Genomic DNA, 20,780 nt, shown 5'->3' with positions numbered 1-20,780 from the left:
AATTCATATTTATTTAAATTCGTGCAGTTACTACCTTCCCAAAATTTGGGAAACATTAACCATCAGAGGCCCTAATTTACTTCTTAGGCTGCCTACAGAATGCCCATTACTTCAGAGTCATTTTCATTGGGTATTGTGTTGTCTTTGTATATGTATTACAAGTGTTAGTTGTATTCCCTGAAGATGTTTCGATGACTGAGATGAAATATTGGAATCATCAAAATACGTTTTTAATCCATTCTTAGTGCTGTCAATACTCCATTAAACCTCCAACATGATGTTCTCCCAGCAGTTAAACCTTACCACAATGATACATCATTGCTAATTTCTGATCAACAATTTTCCTCCAAATTAATGTTATCTTTCAAGATTCCAACGTTATCAGATCTTATATTTCTGTCGTCTAAAGCACTTTTTATTCTTTTCCATTCTGTTTTCTTTCTGCTTTTGATTCTATTCCATTTTAACTAGTAAATTTCTTTCTGCAGACAACATAGTTATAACAGCAGCTTATTCCATGAAGACAGTTAAAGTTGAAATATTGAAAGGTCTCTGGCTGTTAAAAACATTGATTTTAAACATCTGGAAAACTTCCAATATAAGCAATATATTACTTTTAACATTCAATGAAGTATTTTTATGCAAAATTAACATTTTGTTTTTTATGAATTTTATAGGTTGTAATGGAATTTTATCATCCAAATGGTGCCCATGTTCCAGTTTTGCTTCCCAGAAGAAGTGCTCTTATTATGACAAAAGAATGCAGATACCTCTGGAGTCATGGGTTAGTCATTATTAATTCATGTTTTACCTGATGATATACACTTATTTAGTCAGCATTTTCAATACCTAAGAACATAATTCATGTCATTATGGGTTTTTTTTTTTTTTAACTTTATTGTCCAGGTTATTGCTACTTTCTCTAGATGGATGTCTGTCTAGGTAGTAATAAAATATGAAATATTTTTGTTTCATGCAAAAATGTTTTCATGCGAATTCTTGTATCAGTCCACATGAAAACATATACATCATTAAAATGTTGAAGATAGTTAAATAACTGAAATATTTTACTTGTTCTATAGGTTCTTCATTGAGAATGCAGTTGAAGATTTTTTTTGTTCCTGCATATTTTATAATTTTGATAATTTTATTGCTAATTTTCATGCCAGATTTGTTATAGCTCTTATTCAGTTGAGTAAAGAATTCTGAAGATTTGCACTGGATTTTTTTAAGAGTACAACCTCACGTACATAAAGAACTAAGTTTGATAACTCTGATTCTGATATCATATTTAATGCTGCTTTCTTTCATCACATGATTCATATAGATTAGTGTTTTTTCAGACTTTTCTGACCTTCTTCTTCTTCCTAGCATTATATCCCACTTGGTGCAGGATTCTCTTGATTAATTAGATGGGTCTACTTTTCCTATGGTGACCCACTTTAAGAGTACAACCTCATGTACATAAAGAACTAAGTTTGATAACTCTGATTCTGATATCATATTTAATGCTGCTTTCTTTCATCACATGATTCATATAGATTAGTGTTTTTTCAGACTTTTCTGACCTTCTTCTTCTTCCTAGCATTATATCCCACTTGGTGCAGGATTCTCTTGATTAATTAGATGGGTCTACTTTTCCTATGGTGACCCACTCCACGGGAGAGTGTATATATAGTTGTATGAATGACTATATGAAGGAGGTGAAAGACAATCACAAACATCCATGTCCATAGCTGGATTCATACCATCAACCTTTTTTGCTGGAGAGCAGATATGCTAACCACTCAACCGACTGGACTGGTGCAAACTTTTCTGCTTATGACCCACAATAAAAAATATATTTTTCATCTTGACCCAGTGCATGCACACACATTGTGTGTGTGGGGGGGGGGGAGCAAGAACCAATATCACAAGAGGACTGATGTTGTATTGTACCAGGCAACACAGCAAAGGTGAAGCAAACTCCATGCACTTCGCCATCTTCCAAAAATCAGTTTATACTCTTATCTTAACCAAAAGGCTAAAAAGCAAAAAGTGTCAATCTGTTCTTAACAGGCAGCAAAGTGATTGTAGCTTACTCTATCTTTGCCACATGTTGATCCTAACTCTAGGATCAACTCCTTTCATTGGGAAATAATGAAAACATTAATGTGTGTATATATACACTGCTTCGAAAGAAGTCAACAGACACCCCAATGGGCAAGGTCTATGTAATGAGTCATGTGTTTGTAGCCAGTGTAAATTAGAGGATATGATGCTCTCAAGTCAGAGCCACTGTGTCTGGTTGAAAGGGCTACGAGAAGGGAATTGAATTGAGAGAGTTTGAAAGAAGCATTGTAATAGAATACCATGTTTCAGGCCTATCTGCTCAGCAAATTGCTGACAAATTGGGCCATCCCAGGTCAACAGTCAGTGATATCATACTGAGATGGAAGCACAGAGAGTCATCTGCAAGTGCTATCTGCAGTGGATAACCCACCACACTCACTGAAAGTGACTGTAGGGTGCTACAAGGGATAATATATAAAAACTGCCATTCATCAGCTAACACATTGAATGCAGAGTTCTGGACATTGACTGGAATGTGAATCTGCACAAAAACATTCAGAACCGAGGCTCACAACATGGATTTGAAGTTGAAGTAAGCGTGTGTGAGTTGAGCATGTCAGAAGGTGCATTATGGAACGGTGATGACTGAGCTGTGCACCTATGTTCCACTGATTTTCATCATTTGAAGAGCAGAGGATAAACCACACTGTGGGTGGCCAGTTTCTGCACAGACAAATGAAAATGAAAATGATAACCACTAGGCTCACTGTACAGCTTAGTGTCAGTAAGGAAACGTCCAGATTAATCTTAGAAAGTGATATGCACAAGAGGAAGATTTGTTTGACGTTTGTGCCCCACACATTGACACACGAACAGAGAGAGCACCAGGTTGTATGTTGTCAAAATTTCATCCATGCAGTTGATCAAAATTGTGATGTGTTGCAAAAAATTGTCACTGGTGATGAAAGTTGGTGTTTTCTGTTTGATCTGGAAATGAAATGTCAGAGCATGGAATAGCATAGAACATCTTCTCCCTGCCAGAAGAATGTCAGGTTGCAAAAATCATGTGTCAAGACAATGGTCATTGTTTTTTGATGCTGCTGGAATTATCCACTGCAAATTTGTTCTGAGGGCACCACAGTGAATGGTTAGTATTATTTAGGAGTAATGCAACTTCTGTACACTCGAATGTGATGTTTCAGGAAAGAACTGTGCTACAACAACTGGTTTCTGTTGCATGAGAATGTGCCTGTGCACTGTGAGCTGCCTGTGAAGAAGTTTCTGGCTTTGAAGTTGATTTGTGTGTTTGAACATTTCCCTATTTTCCAGATTTGGCTCCTGCAGACTTTTTCCTCTTCCCAAAGATGAAGTGTGCCTTGAAAGAGGAGCACTTCAGTGACATTGAGGACATCCAACATGGTGTGACCCAGTCACTGAAGTAGTTTCCCTTTCAGGACTTCCACTGTGCCTTCGAACACCTGTATGATAGATGTAAACCTTGTGTGGAGTTGGAAGGTGATTATTTTGAATTTGTGTAATTGACAATTCCAAATATATTTCTTTGTTTTGATGTAATAATTGTTGTCTCATTACTTAACAGGCATACTGTGTATGTATATATTACTTATAAATATCTATATAACTAAACAAAAGTTTCACAAAACAATATGTGTCCTTACTACATATAAAAAAATTAAAAAAACAAAATCGCTACTAAATACAGTGTGGACATAATTAGAGTCCATGTACTGTATTGTAGTGACAATTGTTTAAATTGGAAATGTCTGGAATGAAACAACCCAACTCCGGATAATAATAAATAACTCCCCTGTCTCAGACACTATACATTATCATCAAGACAATACTAATTTTTGAATTAAAATTTAATCAAAGCATTCAAACTAGCATGCAGTATATATTTAGAATTTCGTAAAAATGCTCATCCTCAATGCTGAAGGAACATAATATACCATGAAGGGAGTTCCCTGTAGATGGGAAACACACAATGTGATACTGTCTGGCATGAATGTGTTAAAAGCTACGAAATCTAGGAGATACACTCTAATATTTTCTCTTACATTTAATTTAAAAAAAAAAAAAGTTGGTCACAACCTGCAGTTTGAAAAACATTGATATATATAAGATGAAAAAAATGGAAATAGTATGCACCCTTGTCTTATACCTGATTTTACACTAAACCATCTTCCTGGACTTTTTTCCATTCTAACTGCCGACTTACAACTTAAATATAGACCATGTATTGTTTTGTATAATGTTCCATTAACCCCATCTATTTGTAAAGTTTTGAAAAGTGTTTCTCTTGGCACTTTGTTGTATGTTTTTTTCCGGATCTACAAAACTTCATTACAGATTCTTATTGTATTTGCTTCTATCCACCTGTCTCTTTATTGGACACCAACAGCTGTATGGTCACTCAGATGCTCAGTGATGTGGCACACCAGTCCTTGCCACGTGGTCCTGTTGTATGCTATTTTTTGGAGGCTTCAACTCTCTGAAGATCAGTCACTCTAGACACACCATCCATCCATTTTGTTTATAGTCTACCTCTTCCTCTTTTGCCAGGAACTTTACTTTCTATTACTGTTCTGAGAAGTCCTCCTTCCATCCTCTCAATCTGTCGAAAGGATGTCGAAATTTCAACTTCCTTCTGTCAGTATATTTAAGGAGCCTTAAAGTTCTGCTGATCCTTTCTAGCACCCATCCATTTGTCTGCTTATCAGTATATGATATCCTCAGCCTTCTGTAATATCACATTTCAAAAGTAGCTATCCTTTTCCTATCAGACTTCTTTAGGTTCCTAGTCTCACATCTAGAAGTTGCTGTCAGAAAAACAGCTGCATCCAAAATCCTCAACTTTGTTCCAATGGAGATAGATTCATCTTTCCAGATTTTTTTAGACACATGTCTGACTGTTATTTTAGCCATTCCTAATCTTCTGAAGAGCAATTCTTCACATTAATAATGGATCTCAGGTACTCGAATTTGCCGACTTCCTCAATTTTTTCTCCATTAAGGTACACTTGTTTTTAAGGAGCTTCCCTGTCTGTATTTTCTTTGATAACCATAATCTTTGTCTTGCAAGGATTGAGCTAATCTTGACAATTCCTATTTGGCCTGAACTTAACCTGTTCTCCTCCAACTTTTTCTTTCCCAATTTTTCTTAGCTTCTTCTTTTTTAACTGCTTGCTCTGGTTCCTTGATCAAAACAGCAGGGGCCTTGTCTAAGCAGGCACTGCTCCAGCTAGCATGACATTTCTGTATGTTATACCATCATTTTATTTGTGATCTAAGTCAGTACAGAAGGAGTGTTTAAGTGTCAAAGCTATATAACTGAGAGGAGACCTCCACATAGCCTTCAAAGGAATGCGGAGAACCGACCAGGCTGACCTAATGTCCAATCCTCACCTTCTCATGGTGCCCCCCTGTTAGGTATCTACCTGGATACTGAATGGACGAGGATGAGCTGGTAATTTGGGATTTAGCCAACCAAATTGTAATCTTATTGAAATTATTTGAAATTAAACCAAAATTTCAAATGATGTTACAACATGACAGAATTTCATGCCAGCTGGGGCATCACCTGGTTAAACAAGGGCCCCCCTGTTGTTTTCACCAGGGAACCAGGACGAGCAACGAAAAGTCAGCTATTGGAACAAATCCTAAAACTTACCCCAACTCAACATCACCAGAGTTCCAGAACGGTACTATCAACATAAGAAGCCTGAATGGCAAAGAAATGGACCTAGCTGAGGAATTGTATAAGTACCAGATCGACATGATAGGGGTGACTGAAACAAAAAAGACAAAAACTAGTGAGATCTTTCTGAGCAATAAATACAAAATGTTATATTCAGGCAATGACAATCAAGGAAAAGAAGGAGTAACCATAGTATTCAACACTAAATATGAGACTAATCTTCTTGAATGGTAGGCAGTTTCAAGTAGAGTGATGTGGGCAAATATGAGAATGGGGAACTGGACAATGAGACTTATTTGTGCCTATGGTCCCACAGAAGGTAGAAGTGGAGAAATATTTTGAGGCTTTAGAGACAGCAACTGAAACAATGAAAAATGAAATGTTGGTGCTTGTTGACGATCTAAATAGCAGAGTAGGAAATGATTGTCAGACATACAAAAATATTTTGAGAAAATTTGGAGAAAAGAGCAAAGCTAATAATAATGGCAAATACCTGTTGGATTTCTGCTCAGGACATGTACTGGTTATTACTAACACAATGTTCTAACATAAAAATGTGCACAAATTCACATGGAGAGAAGAGGCTAGGAATAAGAAAATTCTCATTGACTATGTTATTGTTGATAGTGATGTTTTCCCACTGGTGCAGGACACCAGAATGTACAGAGGATTTGAAATTGGAAGTGATCACCATTTAGTCTTGAGAGCAGGATAAAATTGAATTTCATATTGAAAAGATGAACATGTAAGAACGTTTTAAAGAGTATTAAAGTTGAGCAGCTCTCAGACGTGAACTGTAGACTAAAATACACAAATATTATTCAAGAAAAAATGAAAGAGTTTGAGAACAGCAACCAAACCTTGGAGATTCAGTGGCAAGCCCTGAAGAAAACACTGATTGATTCAGCCAGAGAGGCATGTGGTGAGCTTGTGTGCAAGGATGCAAAAATCAGAACTCCCTGGTGGACACAGGAAGTTAAAGAGGCAGTGAAGGAAAAGAAGAAAGCATGCATATCAAACTTCCTGGCAAATAAGTCAGCTTGTGCTCTTAGGGAATACAGAAACAAATGTAAGAAAGCTTTACATTTATTTATTTTCTATGTTCTTGCCAAAGTCCTCCCAAAACTAGCTAAACAAAAGTCATGGGAGGACTTTGGCAAGAACATAGAAAATAAATATCAAAAAGGTGGCAAAATATTCTGGAGGTTGTTGAAGAAGCTTAGAAATGGAGGAAAGAGTGCTGTAAAAGGAGTTAGAGGTGACATGAAACTGGAGAAAAAGATATCCTTGAAATATGGAGTAATTACTTCGAAAAATTGCTAAATGAAACAAGCAGTGATAGTACAGTGGTGAAAAAAACACTCAACAGGCAAATAGCCAGGAATAGATATCCATACTTGAAGTAGAAAAAGCCATCAAAAGCCTGAAATGTGGAAAGGCAGCTGGAGTAGATGATATTTGACCAGAAATGCTTAAGTATGGAGGTATAAAAGTCGTACAGTGGCTGCACTGCATAGTTCAGAAGGCCTGAACAGAGAAACGAATTCGAGATGATTGGAGTAGAGCTCTCATAGTACCCTTATATAAAAAGGGAAATAAAACTGAATGTGAAAATTACAGAGGCATTACTGAGTGTTCCTGGTAAGATATATGCAAGTATACTTGAGAAACAGTTGAGAAGGATTGTGGAAGAGAAGTTTGGTGAAGAACAAGTTGGATTCAGGCCAAACAGAGGCTGTCAGGATCAGATTTATACTTTACGACAGATTGTTGAGAAATCATGTGAATATAACGAAGATCTGTATTTAAGTTTTGTAGATCTGGAAAAGGCATATGACAAGATGCCAAAAGAGAAGCTATTCCAAACGCTATAGTTATAGTAATTATTAAATCACTTAAGGAATTGAACAACGTAGATATGAATATAAATTAAATTACACTTTAATAAATATTTCCGATATTTCGCACCTTCACATTGCCATCTTCAAAAGGAACTCACAAAAAAAGGCACGTGCATGTAGGCACTACAACGCAGTAACTGAGAATGAAGAGATGAAGCTATTGTTCTCCTAAAAGTCCTGATGGTGCCCTATAGCAGGCTAAGTAGGTGTTCTTGGCCATTGGGCTGAAGGTCTGCTGATGTATGCCTCCCAAATTTGGGGCAGTCGCAAACAACCAAATTTGTTGAGGTTTGGAGAGTTTCTTAGGGTTGAGGCTGATTCCATAAATAGTCTTTCGAATTTGTATTTGCTACGTATTACTGCATTACTGTAGCTTCCTTCCACCGTATTCTGTGGCGTGTATCCAGAGCATGGTCTGCAAGATCAGAATGGCTGTACTTGTGAAAACAGATGTAGTCCTTGTGTTCAGAAATTCTGATATTCGCTGTCCTGCCTGTTTGGCCAAAGTAAGACAGTTTACAGCTGCAAGGGACTGGTATACACCAGGTAGGTCTAGGGGAAGTGGTTGGTCTTTAGTGGAGTGGATAAGGGATGCCAATTTTCTGTATGGCCTGTAACAGGAGGTCATGTTTTTTTAAGATTTTGGTAATTTTTTCTAAGGTGCCTCGGATGTAGGGAATGGTGATGGATTTAGAGTAATCTGTGTTGTGGAGGGTGGGGGGGGGACTGTGGTTTGTAGGTTTTAATTTTTTTTGGGGGGGGGGGTGTAGCCATTGGCTGAGAAAGTGTTGAGGATGTGATTTAGTTCAATGTTTAGGGACATGTCGTTAGAACAGATTAATTTAGCCCTGTTGTATAGTGTTTTCACCACTCCATATTTTTGTGAGAGGGGGGGGGGATTGTTGGTGAATGTATCAGCCTGTATGGGTGGGTTTTATATAAACTGAGAGAAAACCAAAGTTCCATCAGGCTGGCAGGTGACTAGTGTGTCTAGGAAAGGGAAGTTGTTGCTTTCCTCTTTTTTCAGGGTGAACTTGATTCTGCGGTGTTGGTTGTTTAAGTGTGTTAAGAAGGAGAGGAACGTTTCAGATCCATGTGGCCAAATAGCGAACACATGATCAACGTAGCAAAGCCATATGATTGGTTTTTGTGGGGCAGAGGCTAAAGCTTTTTCTTCAAAGGTCTCCATAAAGAAATTTGGCCAAGGGTGGGGAGAGTGGTGAACCCATGGGTTTCCCCTCTATTTGTTTGTAGAATTTTCCCTGCCAAACGAAATAGCCTGAGTTCATTGTGAACTGAAATACGGATGAGATATCGGGAGAAAATTTAGCTTGGATTAGCTCTAAAGTTTCCTTGAGTGGGACATTTGTGAATAAGAAGGAGACATCAAAGCTGACCATTATGTCAGTATGCTGGAGTGTAAGGTTTTCTATGTTGGCTTTAAAGTGCGCTGAGATTTTTATGTGTGATGTTGTTTTGCCAGTATAGTGTGTGAGCTCTTTGGCCAAATGTTTAGCTAATTTGTATGTGGGGGAATCAGTGCCATCCACTATGGGATGTAATGGCACATTTTCTTTATGTATTTTTGGGAGTCTGTAAATACAGGGGAGGGGGTATAGAGTTAAACGGCTTTAATCTGTTGATAACTTCTACAGGCCAAGAAGTGACTTTCTTAAGGAGCCTGTGAAGTTTTCTAATTTGTGAGTTGGTGGGATTGTATTCGATAGGAAGTTAAGTAGCCCGATTTAATAGAAGAGCATTAAGCTAACCTGTGTAGTCCTTTTGGTTAAGTAATACCGTTGCATTTCCCTTATCGGCTTTGGTGATAACTAATTCTTTATTATTCCTCATTTCCTGCAGAAGGCCACTAACTCAGCCCACTTCAAAGCCAGCATAGAAAACCGTACACTCCAACATACTGACATAATGGTCAGCTTTGTCATCTCCTCCTTATTCATAAATGTCCACTCAAGGAAGCTTTAGATCCAAGCTAAATTTTCTCCCAATATCTCAGCCCTATTTCAGTTCACAATGAACTCAGGCTATTTCATTTGGCAGGGAAAATTCTACAAACATATAGAGGGGAACAGCCATGGGTTCACCACTCTCTCCCCACCCTTTTCCAATTTCTTTATGGAGACCTTTGAAGAAAAAGCCTTAGCCTCTACCCCATAGAAACAACCATTTGGCTTCGCTATTTGGCCACATGACTCTGAATCACTCCTCTCCTTCTTAATACATTTAAACAACCAACATCCCAGAATCAAGTTCAACCTGGAAAAAGAGGAAAACAACAACCTCCCTTTCCTAGACACACTAGTCATCCGCCAGCCTGATGGAACCTTGGTTTTTCTCAGTTTATAGAAAACCCACCCATACAGGCAGATACATTCACCAACAATCCCCTCCCCCCCGCACAACAATATGGAGTGGTGAAAACACTATACAACAGAGCTAAACTAATCTGTTTTAACGACATGGCCCTAAACACTGAACTAAATCACATCCTCAACACTTTCTCAGCCAATGGCTATCCCCCCAAAAAAAATTAAAAAAATATTGAAAACTACAAACCACAACCCCCCCCCCCCCCACACACACAACAAAGATTACTCTAAATCCATCACCATTCCCTACATCCGAGGCACCTCAGAAAAAATTACCAAAATCTTAAAAAAACATGACCTCCTGTTACAGGCGTACAGAAAATTGGCATCCCTTATCCGCTCCGCTAAAGACCAACCAATTCCCCTAGACCTACCTGGTGTATATCAGGTCCCTTGCAGCTGTAAACTGTCTTACTTTGGCCAAACAGGCAGGACAGCAAATATCAGAATTTCTGAACACAAGGACCACATCCGTTTTCACAAGTACAGCCATTCTGGTCTTGCAGACCATGCTCTGGATACACGCCACAGAATATGGTGGAAGGAAGCTACAGTAATACAGTAATACATAGCAAATACAAATTCGAAAGACTATTTATGGAATCATCCTCAGCTCTAAGAAACTCTCCAAACCTGAACAAATTTGGTTGTATGAGACTTCCCCAAATTTGGGAGGCTTACATCAGCAGACCTTCAGCCCAACGGCCAAGAACACCTACTTAGCTCGCTAGAGGACACCATCAGCACTTTTAGGAGAACAATAGCTTCATCTCTTCATTCTCAGTTACTGTGTTGTAGTGCCTATAATGCACGTGCATATTTTTGCAAGTTCCTTTTGAAGATGGCAACGTGACGTTGCCGAAATATCGGAAATATTTATTAAAGTGTAATTTAATTTATATTCGTATGTACGTTGTTCAATTCCTTAAGTGATTTAATAATGCATAACCAACGTATAAGTCTGTCTACGAGAAATACAGTTATATGGTGTTAATGGGGCATTATATCAAGCAATACTTAGTCTTTATTTGAGTTGTAAGTCAGCAGTTATAATTGAAGTAAGTACAGGAAGATGGTTTAATATTAAATCTGGTGTCAGACAGGGATGTAAATTATCTCCTCTCTTATATGGATCACATTATGTAGGAAAGTGGTGTTAAAGCTGATATCAAAATTGGAGGTGTTAATCTCAGCTCTTTGCTTTATGTGGATGATGTTATACTTCTAAATAAATCTGCTACAAGTTTGCAAGATTCCCTGACTAAATTGCATAACTGTTGTAATAGATATGGTATGAAGGTCAGCATTAAAAAGACAAAAGACAATGAATATAGGCAGAAACATTGAAAATGCATTGTCAACGGAGAACTAATTGAACAAGTAAAACTTTTTAGCTACTTGGGCACGATTTTTAGTGAAGATGGTAAGTTAAATTTGGAAATAGACAACAGAATCAACAACGCTGGTATTGGTAGGGAGTCAACTGAATAAATTTATATGGAATAAGAGAGAAATTAGCCAAAACACTAAATTAGCTCTATACAAGACAATGTTCAAACCAATTTTAACTTATGGATCTGAGAGCTGGTTTAGAAGTGAAACACTTGACCAAAGACTAGCGACCGCAGATATGAGAGTCCTGAGAAAGATTAGGAGGATGAACAGATGATGCCATCCATTCATCCCCATAATCTTGTCATTTAATATGACAATGGCAATGTCATATTAAAAAATGAGGATATTAGGAAAGAACTTGATATTGTCAGCATCCAAAAATGCATTAGCAGAGCTAATCTCAGGTGGTATGGTCACTTAAGCTGAATGGGAGAGGATAGATTAGCAAAACAACTATTCTCTGCTAGGTTGACAGGAAAAAGACCCAGTGGAAGACCAGGGTATAGGTGGATTGATACAGTAAAAAGTACCTTAGAAGACAGAAATATAAGATCTGATAATATTGGAGTCTTGACATTTAACAGACTGATTTGGAGGAAAATTGTAGATAGGAAGTTAGTAATGATGTAAATTTTTCATGTAGTACTGTCATATCCTGTGCACTCCCTTGAGGGTATATATCAGGAATTTGATGATGATGATGTCAGTACAGAATACAGTATTCGGTACCTAACTGTACAGAATACAGTTAGGTATGTAGAATTAATGACAAGCCCAAATTATGAGCCTGTGATTCATTCTTTCAGTATCTGGATGGACACCTAATAATGAGGTGCATTCACCACAGGAAGGTGAGGATTGGATATGAGGTTGAATGCCCTAACTTTGCATTCTCATCATTTCTTACTGGCTGTATCGTGGTGCTCTCTTATCTGTCTAGTGTTGATCCTTAAAAGTGACTGCATATCCCATAATAAAGGAATATATACTCTCTCTCAGTAGCAGAGTCAGAAGAATGACATATCTTGATCTTTAGTTCAGAGTATCTCCATAGTGTAAGGATGACATGGCATTTGCCAGTATGGGTTTTTCAATTAAGTCTCATAATTAGTCAGTCTCATATTGAAGTCACAGGTTTTTTTCCCTACTGAAAATTGATCCCCCCCCCCTTAAAAACTATAGAGAAGGAGAACATTGCCAGATGATTCACACAGTCACAATTACAAGGTATAGCACACTGGAAATAAAATTAATCTCCCATTACGTAGTAAATTTAGGTATAGAAAACCAAATTTCTTTGCCTAATATATGTATGGAAGAAGTAGAAATATATGCCGGCCTGGTTGGCCAAGTGGTTAGCATATCTGTTCTCCAGCCAAAAGGCCGCGGTTTCGAATCCTGCCGTGGGTTTTTGTGACTGTCTGTGAAAGTGGTGGTGGTCAGCAGTAAATGGCATTTGGTGTACATGATGAAAGTAGTTGGTGGATTGAGTGGTGGAGATGGAGAGTTGTGGAGTAGGTGCCCTCTCTCGAAGAGTCTTTGGACTCCCTGGAGGTGTCATGTAATAATAATAATAATATTGTGTGTGTGTGTGTGTGTGTGTGTGTGTGTGTGTGTGTGTGTGTGTGTGTGTGTGTGTGTGTGTAAAATTAGGTACATTCACATTTAATATGAAATTAGACTGACAAAAGTTGGATTTATATTTGATTAATGTTATATACAGGATGTTTGGGGTGATGGTATTGATTATTCTGAGTAAAAAAAGTTTATATAAGCGTGTGTCCAATTGCCACTGAATGTGGAGACATTTCTGAGCTGTTTGAAACTGCATGTAAAAAGCTATTAGAGAGGTATTAAAGAATGTTATATTACTTATTATTTGTTTTTATTGACTGTCTGAATGATACAAAACACAAATAATTTAAAAATACTATAATTTACAGTCATAATAAATGTTCAAAGAAAATTATGGTAATAGTATGTGTTGTTCTTCTAAGGTCATCTTGACAGTCTTTTATGAGGGGGGAGCATTATCCATAATGCGAGTGATCAATTTATCTCTTGTATTTACATTTTCTTAGTATACTTCGCTTTTCATCCATTCCCACAAACCAAAATCTAAGGGAATGAGGTCTGGAGACCTTGATATCTAGTGAACAGGACCACCGTGGCCGATCCATCATTCAGGGAAAGTTCAATTTAGATGTTGTGTCACCTGACAGCTATAATGTTCAGGATATCCATAGTGCTGAAGGATCATACCAATCCTTGTGGCCAAGAGAACATCCTCCAATAGTAGTGGGAGTTCATTTTGCAGAAATTGTAGATAAATGGGCCCTGTAAGTTGATTGGTAACACAACAGGCTCAATCAAATAATTGTTGATCACGCATTCCTGAATTATTGTCTGATTTAGAGAGCTGATATGCTGATCACCTAATCTACAGAGAGCTGCGCACTCATTGGAGCTGTACATAACAGTTTCAGATAGCTGTATCTTTGTATCCGTTGACAATTGGACACATGTTCATATGAACTTTTTTACTCAGAATAATCGTTACTACCACTTACCAAAATATTTACTATTCCTCCTTAAACACCCAATATATATATATGTATTGTGTGTGTGTGTGTGTGTATACACAATATGAATCATATTATATATGTATATTTATATTTTAGAATTACCCCTAGAAAAACAGATGTAATTCCTGTTGTAGAGCCAGGAGGGAAACAACTGACATTATCCACTCGGCTTTCTAGGACTTCATTTACATTTAGAACTCTTAGAAATGAAAGTTGTTATTGTGGTAAGTAAAAAATGTTTGCTATTTTTTTTCTTAATAAATATAAGGAATTTTTATCCACTGCATAGATAATCAAACAGAGTTAAACGCATAGAAATTTTGCTAAATTAAATTAAATTTAATCTAAGAGTAAAATTTCTATGAGTTTAACCTGCTTTGTTATTTATGCAGTTAAACACTTGCTATCTCTGAACTTTAAATTAGAGTTATATAAACATTAATACCTAATGTTTTATCAGTTAAATGTTGTATATTAACCAACTTCTTAATATTATTAAGACATATCTTACTCATTAAAAAGAATTGTCGTTTTCCAAATTTGCTAATCATTATTTACTTGATCTTTATGTGGAACATAAACCTGCATTGTAACATATTATAGCATTGGTGACAATGCAAGTAAAATCTTAAATCTCAAAAAGGAGACATCATTTGAACTCGTCTCATCCCATCTCTGTGGCCTGTTACAATTAGTTCATTTGCCTGCATGTAAATTATTATTATCATTACATAACATCTCCAAGGAGCCATTGCAGGAGGGCACTCTGCTCCACTTCTTAAACCTCCATCTGCACACTGTGCTGTTTCCTATGAACATTATTTTTGTCTGTAAATTGTTTACGTGTTCTTGGCCACTTTGCCTGTATATAGGATGAAAAACCAGAATTTCTGGGAGATAAACCATATCTCCATATGCAATTTACTAACTCATTATCATTTGAAAAAAAAAATGGGATTATACATTTATATATAGAAGTAAACGTAAACAATATAAATTTATAAAGTTTAATACATAACAATAGCATTTAAATTACAGTTGCTAGTTAACAATTCAATTGACAGCAATTAAAATAAACAAAAAATTAAATGAACAAGGCTTATCACAACTAATAAACAGAAATAAACACCCACCATCATTTACAGACTGCATTATTTGTAGCATAATTGAGGATTTCATAGCATGCTAGGAATATGACATACACATCCCATTGGTTAAAAATGTGACAGGGGAGGAACGGGAGGAACAGGAATGTGTGTGTGTGTGTGTGTGTGTGTGTGTGTGTGTGTGTGTGTGTGTGTGTGTGTGTGTGTGCGTGCGTGCGCGCGCGCATGTATGCACATTAAATGCAGGAAGTGGAAAGCACTGGATATTTTGATCTCGGGATTCAGCAGCAGTGGAGATAGTTCTTCAGAAAAGGGTAAGTGCTCATGTGTAGATACCAGTAGCATGTTAGAGGATGAAGAGAACGTTAAAAATGAGTCTGCTGACTCCATGAAGAGTGTAATAATAATATTTGTCTATGGATATGACATTGGGTAGTGGCAGAGAGAGATATTTTGTCTGATAATCATGATTATGTGAGTAAATGTCTGATGAAAGAGAATGTGTGGAGAGAGAAATAGAACTGCTGAGAAAAGGAGATAGAAAACATGAAGAGACTGAGTTAAGGAGAGTGAATGAAGATATTGGAAGGTTTTAGAAGTTGGTTAGTATGAGAAGAATGAGAAAAGTAATGGTCACTCCCACTCTATTATATGGTTCAAAAACATGGACTGTTAAAAAGAAAGATAAGTAAAATACAAAGTGTAGAGATGAGATTTTTAAGAGCAATTAAAGGATGTACAAAATTGGACAATATAAGAAATGAAGACATCAGAAAAGAACTAGATATCATCATCATCATCATCATCAAATTCCTGCCATGTACCCTCAAGGGGTGTACAGGATATGACAGTACTACATGAAAAAATTACATCATTACTAACTTCCTATCTACAATTTTCCTCCAAATCAGTCTGTTACTTGTCAAGACTCCAACATTATCAGATCTTATATTTCTATCGTCTAAGGCACTTTGTACCGTATCAATCCACCTATATCTTGGTCTTCCTCTGGGTCGTTTTCCTGCCAACCTGGCAGAGAACACTTGTTTTGCTAATCTTTCCTCTCCCATTCTATTTAAGTGACCATACCACCTGAGATTAGCTCTGCTAACGCATTCCTGGATGCTGACAATGTCAAGTTCTTTCCTAATATCCTCATTTTTAATATGATATTGCCATTGATGCAATCTGTTCACGCCTCTAATCTTTCTCAGGACTCTCATATCTGCGGTCTCTAGTCTTTGGTCAAGTGTTTTACTTCTGACCCAGCTCTCAGATCCATAAATTAAAATTGGTTTGAACACAGTCTTGTATACAGCTAATTTAGTGTTCCGACTAATTTCTTTCTTATTCCATATGAATTTATTCAATTGACTTCCCACGATATCAGCTTTGCTGATTCTGTTGTCTATTTCTATATTTAGTTTACCATCTTCAGTAAAAATTGTGCCTAAGTAGCTGAAATGTTTTACTTGTTCCACAGGTTCTCCATTCACAACACAGTTGAAATTTTCAATGATTCTGCCTATTTTCATTGTCTTTGTCTTTTTATTGCTGACCTTCATACCATATCTATTACAACAGCTATTCAATTTAGTCAGAGAATCTTGCAGACTTGTATTGGATTTATTTAGAAGTATAACATCATCCGCATAAAGCAAAGAGCTGACATTAACATCTCCAATTTTGATATCAGGTTTAATACCACATTCCTTCATAATGTGATCCATATAGATAATGAATAACAGAGGGGATAATGTACATCCTTGTCTCACACCAGATTTAACATTAAACCATCTTCCTGTACTTCCTTCAATTCTAACTGCTGACTCACAACTCAAATAAAGACTAAGTATTGCTTGATATAATGCCCCATTGACACCATATAACAGCGTATTGAATAGCTTCTCTCTTGGCACCTTGTCATATGCCTTTTCCAAATCGACAAAACTTAAATACAGATCTTTGTTATATTCCCATGCTTTCTCGACTATTTGTCGTAAAGTGAAGATCTGATCCTGACAGCCTCTATTTGGCCTGAATCCAGCTTGTTCTTCACCAAGCTTTTCTTCCACAATTCTTCTCAACCGTTTCTCAAGTATACTTGCATAGATCTTGCCAGGAACACTCAGTAGGGAAATACCTCTGTAATTCTCACATTCAGTTTTATTTCCCTTTTTGTATATGGGTACGATGAGAGCTCTACTCAAATCATCGGGAATTCGTCCCTCTGTCCAGGCTTTCTGAACTATGCAGTGCAGCCACTGTAAGACTCTTATACCACCATACTTCAGCATTTCTGGTCGAATATCATCTACTCCTGCTGCCTTTCCACATTTCAAGCCTTTGATGGCTTTTTCTACTTCAAGTATGGATATGTATTCCTGACTGCATGCCTGGTCAGTGTTTTTTATCACTGTGCTGTCATCACTGCTTGTTTCATTTAGCAGTTTTTCAAAGTAATTACTCCATACTTCAAGGATATCATTTTCTCCTGATTTCATTTCACCTTTATCATCTCTAATTCCTTTTACAGCACTCTTTCCTCCATTCCTAAGCTTCTTCAACAACCTCCAGAATATTTTGCCACCTTCTTGATATTTATTTTCTATATTCTTGCCAAAGTCCTCCCATGACTTTTGTTTAGCTAGTTTTACACACTGTTTAGCTTTCTTACATTTGTCTCTGTATTCTGTAAGAGTAAAAGCTGACTTATTTGCCAGGAACTTTTGATATGCTTTCTTCTTTTCCTTCACTGCCTCTTTAACTTCCTGTGTCCACCAGGAAGTTCTGATTTTTTTATCTTTGCACAACCTCACCACATGCCTCTCTGGCAGAATCAATCAATGTTTCCTTCAGAGTTTGCCACTGAATCTCCAAGGTTTGATTCCTGTTCTCAAACACTTTCATTTTCTTTTCAATAATATTTCTGTATTTTAGTCTACAGTTTACATCTGAGAGCTGCTCAACTTTTATTCGCTTTAAAACTTTCTTACATGTTATTCTTTTCAATACGGAATTCAATTTTATCCTGCTCAAGACTAAATAGTGATCACTTCCAATTTCAAATCCTCTGTACACTCTGGTGTCCTGCACCAGGGAGAAAACTTCACTATCAACAATAACATAGTCAATGAGACTTTTCTTATTCCTAGCCTCTTCTCTCCATGTGAATTTGTGCACATTTTTATGTTGGAACATGGTGTTAGTAATAACCAGTCCATGTCCTGAGCAGAAATCCAACAGATATTTGCCATTATTATTAGCTTTGCTCTTTTCTCCAAATTTTTCCAAAATATTTTTGTATGTCTCACAATCATTTCCTACTCTACTATTTAGATCCCCAACAAGGACCAACTTTTCCTTTTTCATTGTGTCAGTTGCTTTTTCTAAAGCCTCAAAAAATTCCTCCACTTCTACCTTAGTAGAACCTTCTGTGGGACATAGGCACAAATAAGTCTCATTGTCCAGTTCCCCATTCTCATATTTGCCCACATTACTCTACTTGAGACTGACTGCCATTCAAGAAGATTAGCCTCGTATTTTGTGTTGAATACTATGGCTACTCCTTCTTTTCCTTGATTGTTATTGCCTGAATATAACATTTTGTATTTATTGCTCAGAAAGATCTCACCAGTTTTGGTCTTTTTTGTTTCAGTCACCCCTATTATGTCGATCTGGTACTTATCTAATTCCTCAGCTAGCTCCATTTCTTTGCCATTCAGGCTTCTCACGTTGATAGTACCGATCTTTAACTCTGGTGATGTTGAGTTGGGGTTTGTTTTCAGATTTATAACATAGATAGAACTAGATATTTATAACATAAATGCAAAGATCAACGTTATAGATGCAAAGATATAGAGAGAAATGGAAAGAACATCTATTTATGATGGAAAGATATCAGCTACCAAGGGAGAGAGAGAGAGAGAAGAAGACCAGCAGCAAGATGATGGAAAGACCAGTGAAGCTGGAACAGGCAAATGCCTAATTCTTGAAGAGAAGAAGAAGAAGAATGAGAGAAGGGTGCAAGAGAGCAAGGGAGAGAGAGAGAGAGAGAGAGAAGGTGTGAGAATCTTCCTATCCCTTGTTCCCAAACACACTATTGAGAAGAAATGAGAGAAAGGAGGAAAAGTGGGAGAAAAAGGAAAGAGAGATTAAAAACAGAAGGGTGTCACAGATGCCAGTGAGAGAAGAATGAATGAATGAAGCTGTTTGGAGTGTCACATTTGGAGATTTGATGATTCAGGATGTGTAGAAAACCAGAGGAATGCTTGTCAGAAGGAGTGATAGTGTGGCAATAACAATGAAACAAGGTGAAAATATAAAAGAGATAACAGTGATGGTTGGCACAAATGACCTGAGATAGTGTGAATTGTATAGCAAGATCGGTGAAACTTGGTTATGTGAGGAGGATGTTTTGACATCGATAGAACTTGAAGGAATTAATAGAAATTGAGAGATATACCATATTTCGGCATGATAGGGAAGGTAAATGTGATTGTGAAGTGTTACTCATGATAAGAGATAAATTGTGCCCTCTCAGGTGGAGAATTGCAGTGGAAATATAACACAAATGGTTTTGAGAGTATATGGTGTGTGATAGATGTTTATAGTACAAAATATATAGTAGGATGTTGCTATAGACCAGGAATATAGATGGTGATGAGCAGGAAATGTTTAGATAAATAAGTTTGGAAAGTGATAAGTGAATGATGGAGGGACTTCATCTATAGCAATGTAAACTGGTCTGAGGAAATAGCATACAGTAGTACTAAGGTAACTGAATTATTGGACTTCTTGAGTGACAACTGTCTCAGGCAGCATTTGGAAGGAACATGAGGATCAAAATTTTTTGTCTTGGTAGTACCAGAGGATCTGATAGTGACTGAGGTGTCATACTTGCTCCCAGTTGTTGAGAGAGTGACCAGATAGTCCAGACTTAGAGGAAAAATAGGCATGCAGAAGTATCAAGGCAGATGAAATTCATCTGGAAATATAAGCCAAGCAGCTCTCATAGACTTAAAAACTGGCTTGAGGCAATACAATGGGATGAAAGAATTTGAAGGAACAGAGGTCAGTAATGCATAGAAGATACTTAAGAAAAAATTGTTGACAATAGTGGCAGATAATATATCTCAAGTGAAAAAAATCAAGTGATTTGGAGTCAAGTAGATGACTAGAGAAAATAATAAGAATTGCAGATGAAAAGAAATTAAAGAAGACATATAAAGAGAGAGAGAGAGAGAGGTGAAAACAGTTACATGAGGAATATAAGCCTAGAAAAGAAGAATAGAAAATAGAATAGAAGAATAGAAAAGTGACCAATGTAGTAAAGAGAGAAAAATTAGAATACGAGAAGAGACTTCTGACTTGCCAGTAGGAGGAGCATTTAAGAGACTGAAGCAGATGACTTGGTTGAGCTATTTAATTATCACTTTATTAGTGTGGTCATCCAGGTAAAGCAAGCTTTATTCCTGGAGGGATGAGGAGGAGTAAAATGTTTTAATTAATTTAATTAAAATTTCATGAAACTAGTTGAGAAAAAAAAATGAGTTTCTTATTTTGTGTGATACTTTATTTTTGTGGAATAATGAAAATCATATTAATAGCATGTCTTCTCTCCACAAAAGACTGTG

At 36.9% G+C, this 20,780-nt stretch overlaps 1 protein-coding gene across 1 annotated transcript in view; it reads left to right on the top strand.

Moving 5' to 3' along the window:
• The window catches only part of LOC150108066 (tRNA (carboxymethyluridine(34)-5-O)-methyltransferase alkbh8-like), a 249,687-nt gene that overhangs the window by 124,804 nt on the left and 104,103 nt on the right, over positions 1–20,780 (top strand). Inside the window, exons 6-7 of the mRNA XM_090415571.1 lie at positions 678–784; positions 14,135–14,262. Coding sequence (XP_090271697.1) covers positions 678–784; positions 14,135–14,262 — 235 coding nt within the window. The remainder of the gene's footprint in view (positions 1–677; positions 785–14,134; positions 14,263–20,780) is intronic.

Source organism: Typopeltis vanoorti, chromosome 3 (genome assembly GCF_054136105.1).
Source record: "Typopeltis vanoorti isolate ZY-2024b chromosome 3, IOZ_Tvanoo_1.0, whole genome shotgun sequence".
NCBI lineage: Eukaryota > Metazoa > Arthropoda > Arachnida > Uropygi > Thelyphonidae > Typopeltis > Typopeltis vanoorti.
The sequence above is the reverse complement of the archived record's forward strand: the minus strand, read 5'-3'. Positions and strand labels throughout refer to the sequence as shown.